General features: G+C 44.3%; 3 protein-coding genes across 6 annotated transcripts; 2 read left to right on the top strand and 1 right to left on the bottom strand.

The window, feature by feature from the left end:
* The first annotated feature begins 502 nt into the window (after positions 1–502).
* On the top strand, positions 503–4104 carry LOC135483426 (uncharacterized). 3 transcript variants are annotated; one of them, XM_064764351.1, is made up of 5 exons: positions 503–518; positions 695–1438; positions 1623–1764; positions 2135–2496; positions 2675–4104. In XM_064764351.1, exons 2-5 carry the CDS (start codon positions 996–998, stop codon positions 2799–2801), a joined length of 1074 nt encoding a protein of 357 aa, XP_064620421.1. In that variant the 5' UTR covers positions 503–518; positions 695–995; the 3' UTR covers positions 2802–4104. The 3 variants fall into 3 exon arrangements, with proteins under 3 accessions (XP_064620421.1, XP_064620432.1, XP_064620413.1); XM_064764362.1 differs by having other exon boundaries at positions 508–888; positions 1173–1438; XM_064764343.1 differs by having other exon boundaries at positions 508–1438.
* Positions 4105–5435: 1331 nt separating this feature from the next.
* Positions 5436–9888, top strand: LOC135483414 (protein PML-like). Of its 2 annotated transcripts, none has more exons than XM_064764313.1 (6): positions 5436–5554; positions 5667–5783; positions 6341–6443; positions 7377–7677; positions 8063–8282; positions 8684–9888. In XM_064764313.1, exons 2-6 carry the CDS (start codon positions 5723–5725, stop codon positions 9298–9300), a joined length of 1302 nt encoding a protein of 433 aa, XP_064620383.1. In that variant the 5' UTR covers positions 5436–5554; positions 5667–5722; the 3' UTR covers positions 9301–9888. The 2 variants fall into 2 exon arrangements, with proteins under 2 accessions (XP_064620383.1, XP_064620374.1); XM_064764304.1 differs by having other exon boundaries at positions 8048–8282; positions 8684–9887.
* A 27-nt stretch (positions 9889–9915) lies between these two features.
* LOC135483435 (2',3'-cyclic-nucleotide 3'-phosphodiesterase-like) lies at positions 9916–11572 on the bottom strand. The gene is made up of 2 exons (XM_064764377.1): positions 11322–11572; positions 9916–10677 (listed from the first exon to the last, which is right to left on the bottom strand). Exons 1-2 carry the CDS (start codon positions 11521–11523, stop codon positions 9986–9988), a joined length of 894 nt encoding a protein of 297 aa, XP_064620447.1. The 5' UTR covers positions 11524–11572; the 3' UTR covers positions 9916–9985.
* Between the last annotated feature and the right edge of the window lie 777 nt (positions 11573–12349).

Raw genomic sequence — 12349 nt, 5'->3', positions numbered from 1 at the left:
GTATGTCCTAGCAGACGATTTTTAAATACATGATGTCCCACACCCGCACTTCAGTGGCGCCGGTGTGAATAAATCTACTTGTGTGAATGGTCAATGGCTCAAGCGTAGCGTAAGCAACTGTCTTTCATGGGAGAATGGTCTCTGTAAGAATTATTCAGGAAGAAATGTATAATATTTGGGGTTTTTCGTGATTGTCCGGCCCAATTGGCAATATTGCCATTTGGGATGGTGAACAGAGCTAGGAGCAAATGCGACGCTTATGATTTATTTAAAGAAATAAAATGCCCGATTTAACATCCTGCAGAATCAGGGGAATCGGGCGTTTCCAGTGATATACGACACAAATGGGTTGTCCTCTTGCATTCACTTTGGAAACGCATTTTAAAATAGATGTTACGTCCTGTTAATGGGGCACGTCATCATCGCGTACATTTGGGAAAAACTCCCTAACGAGACCATAAATTCGCTCCCGGCACACTTGGAATTAGTATGAATGAAGTACGGAAACAACGAGAAAGGTAAACAATGACAATTTGCCCAATTCCCCTTGATAATTCATCAAATTCTACACTTTCTGCAGCCATAATACTTACTTTAAATATCTAGGTAGTACATAAAGGTGTTAAACTACTTTTAAGAATGCATCATTTGGTTGATCATTTTGATTTTCATTCCTATCTCACGCTCCCAAAAGAAAGCCTGGCGGCGGGTCGGTTCACTACCGTTTGCCATCACCCTTCAGAATGTCCTTGGGCAAGACCCTTTACCTCTCAGACAGGAGATGTTACCTTTTGGCCAGAGTGGGGCCTTGGTAATCCACCTACCTGGTAAGATGATTTGGAGCCTGGCCCAGTGTGCGAAGACGAGGCAATTCAATTGAGGCGTTAGGTTAGTAGACATGCAAGGTAGGAATTCCCCCCTCCTAGGCCTACCTGTCCTTGATCAGTCAGAGTGTAGAGTGGGGTCTTGGCTAAGCCAATTTACCTCATAAGCAGATGAGAGAAGGGGGTCTTTGGCTGAGATGCTTTGGTGAAAACTTTGGGATAGGTGTGAGGCCTTGGGCGGGTCCCGATTCAGATATTGGACCTAGGGCAAATCCTTTACCTTTGAAGGTGATCATGTGCCATGTGGATCAGAATCCAATTACAATTTACATGCCATGTACTTTTCAGTTTCCTGAACAGTCATTCATAGACATGGGTAAAGGCAAAGGGAGAGGTGAGCGACGCCGGGGAGGGAGACGGCGCCGGCGTGCACACAGACGTGTTGTACACCGGCATCATGTTCATAGGCGTCATCGTCGTCATCATGGAGGATCGGTTTTCGTTTCTGGAGGTCAACCAGTGAAGTGTGATCCGTGTGCGTTCATCATTACCTTGGTGTCTCTCTTTGCAATGGGAGTCGGTGGATTGATGATTGGTCTCGGAGCTCCAGCAAAGTAAGTTTCAATAGGCCAAGGCCAAATGAAAAGAGTTGATGGTTGTCCCCTGCCACTGATTTATAAGAAAATTTACTCAAGGGGTTGCTCTGCAGCCAAACTGTAAAAATAACCCCCCCCCCTCCAACTCCTCCTTGCCCAAACACTGGTCTGTAACTTTTACTTCTCACCCTACTTTTTCCAGCATTCCGCTTCTGATTCCTGGAGTGATTGGCCTCATTGGAGGCTTCATTGCCTTCTTGGTTCTGTGCAAGCACCGCAAAGGTCAGTCTTGCTTTGTACAGTCGCAGGGCAGCAATGCAGCCAGCAATCCACAGGGAAATGAGGTAGATAGGCTTTTTTAACCATGCACTTTCACTCTCTATTGATTTCTCCTTGACAGACCTCCTTGTGTCGGAGATTGTGATGTAGTATGTTTTATAATATGGGCAGTTGACTGAACAGCATCTGAATTCTTAAGACATTTATCTCTTGCATTGGCTGATCAAAGTAAGCACCATCAGTTTAGAAATGAGAGCTATAATTGGGGCCTTAAACTGCTGAAAACATAGGTTACTAGAGACAGTTTTCAGAGACGTGCATGTTGATAGTGTTATTCAAGAAAGTCTTATCATGTTATGTTAGCATCAGAATGGTTGTCTCAATCCCTGTTCCACTGTTGACAACACTATAACTTAATATACTGTCATTTTTCAGGCAGCTGGCTCTGTTCAAGCTATCACCGTTGTCTCAGTTGGGGGACAAGAACAAGAGACCATCATGCTGAATGGGGAGGACAGCACTGGGGCAACTGCCAACAACTGGGCACCCCCTGCCTATCCTGGAGTGCCTGCATCCCCATATCCAAACTATGGTGCCTCCTCATATTCAGCTGGTGTCAATGGAAGCTCTAATGGGATCAACCAACTGCCATCATATGGCATGTTTACCCCTGTGGTAGGGCCCACATGTCCACCCCCAGGGCACCTTTACCCCCAGGGTTCAACACAATCTCAACAGCCTCCATATCCGTCAACTGACGGCCAGACCTTTCCTCCCACTGCTCCACCACCAGCAGGGTAGGTATATGCCTCATTTAGTTGTTCAGTTGTTGTTCTTGCATCACATGTCTTTCAAATGTGTTACATGCAATATTGCCATATTTGTACTTGTTGGATCTTTCTCGTTCCATCCTCAATAAGCTCTATCAGATTTAGTGTGTTGGTGCAGTTATTTAAGTAAAACAACTCATTTCAGACTGAATGGAGAGACCGCCCCGCCATCCTATGAGGATGTCATGCGCAGCACTGGGGGATACACTTCAGTGGAGAGTAGACAGACAAATCAAGCTCCTGTGCCAGACACTGTTTTGGATGTCGATTGAATTGAAGATGTTTTTATTAAATTGATTCATCAGGGACCTAAACTGGATTTTTGGCTTTGGACTCGAGGCAGAATGTGTCAGTTTCTTCATCTCTGGAGCTCAATAGGAAAGCCAACCACCCAATACCAATCATAGCATAGTTTAATCTGTGCTACGCTTGGAAATGAAGTATTACAAGGGATTTTTGAAGGCATCAGGAGCTGTCTGTTTCTGATGACCACATCGCAAGTCAATCAAACTTTTTGAGATACTAGTCACTCGTTGTTCAACTGGGCAGTAAAATGCCTTTTAGAGTTGTTAATGTGAAGTCGAGTGGGTTTTGAGGTATATTTAACTGGACAATCAGACTCTTTTTGGATACACAATTCGCAAGTGTGGAGAGGACTGACCAGTAAACGATATGATTCATTGTGGAGAATTAGGAGTCATGTGTGTTTGAACATTGTATAAAAGATGACTAAGTATCCGGTGATTGGCTCATTTTTACTTTTAGAATTCTGAAAACCTCAACATGAATCTAATTTTTGAATGTTCTTTTAATTGATCAGTGCAATGCTTTTGTTACTCTTTTCAAACATGATCCAGGGAACAAGACTTGTGATAATCATGTGTTAAGATATATTTTAAACTCATGGTGCTGATTCTCTGGGGTGATGTACATGTATAGATGCTTTGATACAAGAACATTGTAAATATAATTGGACAGGGTGTCACAAAGAAGGCCACACAAGTATGAATCTGGGAAATCTTGCACTTTTGCACATTGATTTCTTTCACGCGCCATCTTGAGGCGTATGTCTGCATGGTTTGTAGGTATTTTGACAGTGTTAACAGTCATGTCCGTCCAAAATTAGTGGACAATCATCCAGACAGCTGACTTCAAAATAACAACAATATGCCTGTTGTGTTGTAGCAGTCAATTTTGTCTCTGAGTAGACCTCCACCAGTTTGCCGCACTGTTCCATAGTAAGGGGCATACTCATGCAAGATGTCATAGCACACATCAAAACAAATTCCAAGCATGTGCTCAATGACTGATAGGTGAAACTGTTGTTTTTGCCATTGTGCCTCTTCCAGAATCTCCTGCCGCAGTACAAAACAACAAAAACTCTCTGGATATTTATTTTTTAATGTTTTGTATTTTCATGATGTATTTTATGCTGTGAGGTATTATATCGAATACTATTTTATTGATTACAGTATTTTATTGTACTACAAGAGTACAGACAGTATGGCATACATAGACAACACAAGTACATACAAATTCACAAAAAAGTCAATAAAGAAATCATATTTTCTTAAACTTCTTGTTTGCTCATTGGTATCCTATAATTGTTGGAGGACATGGCCTGGGTATAGTTTGGCTGTGTAGAGTCACATGGTGTACCTCAAGATGGGAAAGAAGCTGTGGTTTGTGACATAACCCACTTTAGCAACCAAGGCTTGGCTAGATAGTGTCCTCAGTATGGCCAGGATGAGACATTGTCCTCAGTATGGCCAGGATGAGACAATCCTCAGTATGGCCAGGATGAGACAACGTCCTCAGTATGGCCAGGATGAGACATTGTCCTGAGTATGGCCAGGAAGAGACAATGTCCTCTGTATGGCCAGGATGAGACATTGTCCTCAGTATGGCCAGGATGAGACAATGTCCTCAGTATGGCCAGGATGAGACATTGTCCTCAGTATGGCCAGGATGAGACAATGTCCTCAGTATGGCCAGGATGAGACATTGTCCTCAGTATGGCCAGGATGAGACAATGTCCTCAGTATGGCCAGGATGAGACATTGTCTTCAGTATGGCCAGGATGAGACAATGTCCTATGTATGGCCACGATGAGACATTGTCCTCAGTGAGATGCTGTCCCCGGCCTCGTAAGATTGTACCAAGCGAGCCTCCCAAATTGTTCAGGGTAAGATATTGTTCTGTTGTCAACATCAAATTGATTTGACCCGTGATTTAACATCGTGAAAACAACTTGAGTCAATAATAGACTGCGCAATCCACCTATCAACCTCAAGTTTCGCTTTTATTGTTTTGCGATTGTGACTGCACACTATAGAATCGATATGTCGGACACCGAAGTAAATGTCATAATTAACCCTGAATGCAAATCTGACTTGGACTAGTATTTGTCGCTGATAACCTCTGAATGATAGGTCAAGAAATCCCCAGAATACCAAACATCTGTCAACCAATCAGGAGGCCTAATTGGGTAATCGATTACCGCTGGGGAAATTATCTTTTAACAGATATTGCATAAGATAGTCTCAAGAACATTGGAGAAAAACCCAGTACATTTCTGGCTTCATTATCTTCATGTTTACGCCCGCCTCCTTCTCCATTCATTTTCCCTTCCTTTTACTCGTCTTGAGGCTTCACAATACAAGCCAATACGTCAGATCAAAGGCAAACGATGTAAAGGTCATTGTGCTGTAACTGGAACGAAATGTGAAAATATGGGTTACCACCAGACTATTAGATAATCGAAACAATTGAAAAGCATGATGGCAGCAGAGATAAGAGAACCGACCTCGGGAAGACATTGAATGATAATTTAACTTGTCTTGGACAAGGTAAAGAAAGCCAGCGCCGAGGTTTGATCTTTGTTTTTAGTTTATTTTTTCTTTAAAGTTCGCGATCTCGGTACGATTTCTGTAGTGGAACCTCTGTCAGCAGGACCACCTAGCTATAAACACACTCACTGATCATGCTGCTTCCAATTATCTCGTTGCTATTAAATTTGACCACGGTAAGCTGGCCGTCCCGAAGGTGTTCGAAAGGTGCTCCCATGCCGACTTTCTAGTTGTGACTTCGTCTTCGTGTGAATGATTTGGATTGGATAGAAATTGTCCTCTTTTCAGTTAATTGTCCAGTAAGACTTACCAGCCTCCAAACAACAGTCCCAGTGAAACCTTGCATGACTATGGACGGGGAATCCTACGAACATGTGAGACAGTCTCTCCAAGGTCATAAACCATGTGAGTTTTACACAAGTTATAATTTTCTTACCCGGCTGAAACAACATTGGTGTCAATATTCATTTCCTCTGGGCCTATGGCCTACAGCCTGATCATGAGATTCGGGTTTATTATACTCCTGCGTCTGACATATGCAAATATGAAATACCGAGAGGCGGAGTAAAAAAAACAGCTGGTGCCAGGATGACATTTTCAGGTTTATTGCCATTTCGCATGTCAATTGCCTAATTTCAATGAGCCTATTGCCAATTCGCCTGTTGTCATCTGGCCTAATGTGCACCCCCTGTGGATTATTTCCATGGCATGGTCTTGCCAATTACATGTACTTGTTCATTGTTGTAAGCATGCCTCATTATAAAGGCCCATGTATTCAACGCTAGTTAGTCTCATTTCATGATTATAGGGAAGTCCCAATACGAAATCAGTTAACGGAATTGAACAAATCAAGACTCGCGTATACATCGCGTATACATGCAAAAAGTTAACCATTAGCGCCAACAGCACTCGACTCGATACGACTGTGTTCTAACAACTGTTATTATTTGCCTGATTTATAGACATGGCATCTTTCTCCAACCTTCACGGCCGCTGCAAGGAATGCAAACGCTGGCCGAATCTGGACGGACTTGTAGCTCTGTGTGACAAGCATAGGTGTAAACGGTAAGACACCCTCACATTCCCATCCTCCAACATCAGGGCCATGGTCCTCCCCTCGCACACATTACATTAGCTCTGTAAGTGCCCTGAAGACCCTGACGTACAGGATGATTGCACAATCCCCTGACCTAACGCGCAGGGTGTGAAAATGCCCAGAAGTGCGGGAATGATGCCAAGCCTGCTGAGAGAATGGAAGGGAACATGTATGGAGAAGGAGGTGGTAGGCCGATACTTTTTGACGACTGAATTGTTACAATAAGTATTTTTAGTGTCTTCTCAGTTTTTGCTTTTAGGAAAATTTAAACTCTACTTAACCTGCACTTACTTACTAGTATACTAGGCATAAGCTTGAGAAATTCCCTGATAGCAAATGTGACAATGTCGTCAACTGGATTGGTGGTGTCTTTTGAATAATACAGATCGATAATTACTTCTCATTCAACTACATGTACATTGTATTGTTACAATTGTTTAGTGTTTCATTGTTATCTGCTGACAAAGGATGAATAAATCGTTAGTAGTTTGGACAAAGTATAGGCCCACTGAAAGCAATGTAAGGGGTCTAGACTTCTCAAGCGAACCCCATAAACGAGAGATTTTTGTTTTAGCGACCTGAGACAATCGCATCTGACAAAAATCCCTCCTCCTTGGCGGGTCGTCGTCGGTGCCAGGACCAAAAGTTGGTTACTGCGATAAGAAAAACTCTCTCTTTTACTCTGCTCCCACCAGTATACAGTAGAACCCCTCTTTGCGAACACATCCCTTTTAAGGACACCCTCTCTATTAAAGACACAAGTTTGGGTCCCAAATTGGTTGTTTCCATTCAATTTGACCTTTCTAGGACATCTCTTGAATAAGGGCAGCACTTGTCAGTCCCGAGGGTGTCCTTAATAGGGAGGTTCAACCGTAGTTTCTTCATTTCTGTTGTTACTCCAGATGTTCACACGGGATTCCAACCGAAGGTCCGCGAAATCCAGACTCAACATCATGTCCGCAATGTCAGCTGGAGCTGATATACCCAGAGGCCAAGGACCGACCGCCAGGGCACGGCATGCTGTACGAAGACTTCAACCTCGTCGAAGACACACTGAGTGAAGTTGCTTTCCCTCCAGTTTGCGGGAACACCAGGCCGGCTAATGCAGAAAACGGTGGAGCCTGCGGGACAGAGGCAGCGTTCTTCTGCGTGCACCATAAGTTGTTCCTCTGTAAGAAATGCTATCGGCCACATATGAAAGAGGTGAGGCATTTTTAAAATCTTCGGACATGTTACGGCATGATTATTATGAACTACGGGTTTGAAAACTGCGAAAGCAATAAGGACTTTAAATCCAGCTTGGGCCACATCCGAACACCAATTCTCTGAAAGACATATCGTGCACCTTACGAATCGCCTGGTGGGGTCCTGACCGAGGCGTATGTGTCATGCAAGTCATCCCTTCCCATCCACTTTATTCGTTCCATTTAAGTGTACACCGAGTAGCTGGTCATTCCTTCCCGCAAGACTCGCAATTCGAAGCGCTGTTAGGCAAGACTCTATCCGTAAAAAGCTCTATGATTTTACGTGTGATGCATCTTAAAATGCAGTGATTGTTTTCAACTTTCTGCAGGACATTTTGGCGCAGTCTGACGAAGACGAAAACGAGTACGAAGCCCTTCGGTACTTGACAGTTGATGAATACTTGGGCCGAGTCACGATGAAAGGCTATGACTTCACCAGGAAGGAAGACGAGAAATGGCGGCGCTGCCATTTCTACCAGCGAGACCACGAAAATGCCGCCACGGGCTACTGCCAACAGTGCGACCGGTTCCTTTGTAGGGACTGTGCTTTGCTGCACAGAAGGGGTGCGTACATAGGCCTCTTTCGTTATCATGTCCTTTTCAGAATGCCCAGACCAGACGTTCATGCCAGTCCGCACTAACAATATAGTGTGAGTGAAATGTGTCCTGGCCTCAGTCTTCGGCCTGACGATCCGAGTTGCACCCTTGTTCGTCATTTAATTCGAATTGCCTTACTGTTGCAAGTATGATACTTGCTGCTCAACTTGACGAGTTCGTAGAACAAAAGAAGGCTGCACACTCAGTAAACAGTAGACTCCCGAAGTTGTACATTCATCCTAACTATCACTCTTAGGAGAGGACTGAAGCTGATTTGGAGTGTAACGAGCACTCGTGCCGACTGGTTGTGGTTGTGCCTTTGTATTTCTGCTCAATTGCCCCTTATTGTGATCTCGTTTTATTTATAGTTGACTCGCCGTCCGATTCCCACAAAATTCAATCGATCCACCTGTCACTCGACGACATGGAAAATAAGATGAAGAAGGAGAGAGACAAATACCAAGCGATGAAGGAGGTAGTCGATGGCAAACGGGCATCGAATGACGCGCATCTGTCCCGCATGCAAGATCAGTATGAACACGTCAAGGCACAGATAAATAGCACTTATGACGAGATTGAGCGGAGACTGAAAAAGGACCGAGACACGCTGCTGATGAAGTTGAAAGAGGGTCAGGAGTGGATCGAGGACCAACTCGGGCAGGAGAAAGAAAAGCTTGGAGATGCTTTCACCGCCGTGGCTGCCTCGGATGTGGTCTGTGATCGCATGCTGGAAGGGAATCAGGCAAAGAAAACGGCTGGGTTAGTGCACCTGCACCAGTTCCATAAAGCGAATGGGGTAAACTTGGGGGAGTTCTTCGGCGAGCATGTCCGTGAGCATTCGCGCGAGGTGCTGGACTTCCTCGGGAAAGACCGTGGGTTCTGTAAGAATGAACACTTGGTCACCGCCATGACGGAGAACAAAGGCACCTCGAACATTCTTGGGAAGCTGCTGGGAAGGGACGTGACAGTGGACTTGAACTACTAGTTATAGCACAGTGACAGAGATAGCGTGTACACATCTGATTCAGAGACAAACTAAGCGTTACAGAAGATTGCAAAAGCATATATATATATATAATAACGGCTCTATTTTTAAATAGTTGAAAATCCCATCAAGAGTTGTAAATAGTTTGAAAATCCATCCTTTTATCACAGCTTATGATTCATGGACATTGCCGGGAGCTCCCGATATTGCTTATAACCGTTTCAATACTGTAAATCGGCCAGGAACAGACACGACTGAATGGTTCTTGGCCGAGCAGATAGTGGACATCACATCATCATTGTGTTTATGGACTTTATTTCCACTGTGCGCCTGTATACAGGATATCCAAGAATCTGAGATTTTGAAGTACATGTACATGTAAAGGAATATGTTAATGTTATCTGTTCTCAATCTGTGGTTGGGTTTACTCACAGCAATGATGGATACATTTATGGTCAAATCGTCCGACAATCGCAAGTCAATTAGGTTCCGACAGAAACCAAGTTCATTACGCATGAGAGATGGGAAGCACTTCAATGTGATACTTGCCATAGAGTGTTTTCACGGCCACGTTGGATGGCAGAATAACAATGATTTGTCTCAACTGAATTAAATGCCGTCATAGTAATTTGGACTTGCTTTCTTTTCTGTCCCTGCAGCAGGGCATGCATGTGATGACGTCACGTTAAAGCACTCTATACCTCAAAGTGAGCGTCACCAGCAGTATGACTGATATCATGTCCCAACTCAAACCAAAGCGGGTTGAACCGTTTCTAATTGACATGATTGAGTCACTGTTTATATATGCGACAAATCTGCTATTGAAGAAGTTCGGTTTATCGAGATAGATCGCGAATTCCCCGTTTCCATAATAACGTCCCCGAGCCCCAGACAATGAAAAATAGCGCGAGTCATTTTTACAGTGTTCCTCACAGTTGACTGCAGCGACTAAATCGTATCCAGTCTGAACAGGGCTGACTCCATTGGCGCAAGAGAGTGTCGCATGGGCACGGCTTCCTTTACCAACAATAGGTTGGAAATCGCCAGCATCTGTACGATTTTCCCCCAGATCTAAATTGCTGCAGCATTTGTTAACTGAACTTGTTTCGCCTTTATTGTCGTTCTGACCCCAGACATCCAACTGCTCACTAGAGAGCTGTATCCTCGCACCCAGTGTCTTAGGCGTGATGACAAAGCCTATGACTTCCAGGCGATATTCCTTGCCAGTTGCTGGCTTCAGTTTAGGTTTTTCCATGTATGGTCGGCATTCTGGAACGCTCCCTCTCCCGCAAAACATCGCCGTGACGTGGAGTGTAGAACTCGAACTGTCCAGGCCATCTCGCGTGAAATAGCTCGAGAGGGCGGACGAGTTGTTGCCTGAAAGAACACAAGAGTAAAAATGCAGTTGTATTACTGATAAACCGGTCAAGAGTCGTCATATCTATGGCCTGTGCGTGGAACAATCAGCCTACTGAAATGTATTCATGAATGAGCGATTTCTCAGGAGCGATTTCAGTAGGCTTAAGGAAGACCCGGAGATGGTTGTCTCTGCACCACGTACAACCTAACTCATCCTTCACAAATAGAAGGTCATTCACACGTATCTCAACCTGGCATAAGCTCCTGGCAGTGCCTCCTGAGTGAAAGGCCCTGAAGCTCAGGATGGATTTGATGGTTAAATGTCGACAGAACGTAACCGAACCGATGCACCTGCATGCATGCGCCTTCTTCAATACTTGTCCCCTTTTTTTGCTCAGTTGTCAGACGTCTATTATGCATCATCGATCGGACTGACGCAATATCGATGATGAACCGGGTTGTAGCTGTCGGGATCAGATCCGTAAAAAATCTCTGGTGTACGCGTCTCGATCATTGTCTCTTCCTGTCCGGGATGAGGTGTCCGGGATGTCCCATTTGGAATCATCCGATCCTGAGACATTAACCCCTGATCTTCTCAGGATGATTTGGAATGTGCCAGACTAAGTGCGCATTTGGTGGGGGCGGGTGTCTCCGATTCCTACCTTCAAGCTTGAAGTTGTTTAGCATCTCTCTCACAGCACTCGGTTTCTCCAACAGTTGGTCATAGTAGGAGCTTGCCATCTGCACGATGCGCCTCTCCCCTTCTGGCTCCAGGAACCAACCGTAATATAGTGGGACTTCGGACATACTGGCAAGTTGTATATTCAACAAGAGGAGGCTGAATATGAGTATTGCAGCATTCATGGTTTCTCCAGGTTATTATGGTGTTCCTCTTATGGCTCTGGTATGATGATCTTGAATGAACGCTGTAGGCCTACATGTACCTGTTCTTTATATCTAAATCTCACGAGATAACTAACACACTTTTTAGATATATCCATGCTAGTAGGTTAAGTACATTAGTCTAGTTTCGCAACCATTCGTCGAAGAGCTACGAGGACAAAATGCGAAACGCCCTCCCAGTTTCCGGGTCAGAATGTTGTGCGCAATGTAAAATCGACCAGGAACCGTATCGATACTGCAAGTGCGTCGTCCGTAACTTATACCCCACCGCCCGTCTGCTAGACACCACCTATCGGGATTTCGGATAACTAAGAAAATAAGAAATAAGGCTCTCATGGCTCCTGCATGTCTTGTCCATATTGTCATGCTTGTCATTATGTCATAGGCCTACATGTTATAAAGTTAGATAACGAGATTTCCACGCTCAAAAGATTAATCTTACCGTCTGTCTCAATTGTCACAAAGGCAAGTTACTGACGTGGCATTATTATTCGTTCGGCGCCAAATTCAAACCCCGAACTGAAGTGAAAGCATGAAAGTGATTGAAAAATTAAGAAATAGAAGGTGTAGGGGCCTAGTATGGGCGGTTATTACCGCAAATAAAGACAAACCAAAGCAAAGACACTTGTGTAGCATATCAAGGACACGTAGATTGATACTCCTATGTGTGCCACATCAAAGACATCTGGACCATACACCACGTCAAAGATAACGATGCGAAGTCAACAGGCGGCGCCACCGTCTTGGGAAAAGTAAAAACGATTTCGACAACTATAGGTTTTTGTTG

This window comes from Lineus longissimus, chromosome 1, assembly GCF_910592395.1.
Source record: "Lineus longissimus chromosome 1, tnLinLong1.2, whole genome shotgun sequence".
Classification (NCBI taxonomy): Eukaryota; Metazoa; Nemertea; class Pilidiophora; order Heteronemertea; family Lineidae; genus Lineus; species Lineus longissimus.
The sequence above is the reverse complement of the archived record's forward strand: the minus strand, read 5'-3'. Positions and strand labels throughout refer to the sequence as shown.

Bases quoted from the DNA above. Each gene is read 5' to 3' on its own strand.
- LOC135483426 (XM_064764351.1), top strand. From the start codon at position 996: ATGAGAGAAGGGGGTCTTTGGCTGAGATGCTTTGGTGAAAACTTTGGG. The intron at 1,765-2,134 runs GTAGATAGGCTT...GTCATTTTTCAG, and splicing joins GCAATCCACAGGGAAATGAG to GCAGCTGGCTCTGTTCAAGC. The intron at 2,497-2,674 runs GTAGGTATATGC...AACTCATTTCAG, and splicing joins ACTGCTCCACCACCAGCAGG to ACTGAATGGAGAGACCGCCC.
- LOC135483414 (XM_064764304.1), top strand. From the start codon at position 5,723: ATGACTATGGACGGGGAATCCTACGAACATGTGAGACAGTCTCTCCAA. The intron at 5,784-6,340 runs GTGAGTTTTACA...CCTGATTTATAG, and splicing joins TCTCCAAGGTCATAAACCAT to ACATGGCATCTTTCTCCAAC. The intron at 6,444-7,376 runs GTAAGACACCCT...TTGTTACTCCAG, and splicing joins GACAAGCATAGGTGTAAACG to ATGTTCACACGGGATTCCAA.
- LOC135483435 (XM_064764377.1), bottom strand. From the start codon at position 11,523: ATGAATGCTGCAATACTCATATTCAGCCTCCTCTTGTTGAATATACAA. The intron at 10,678-11,321 runs GTAGGAATCGGA...GTGTTCTTTCAG, and splicing joins AAACAACTTCAAGCTTGAAG to GCAACAACTCGTCCGCCCTC.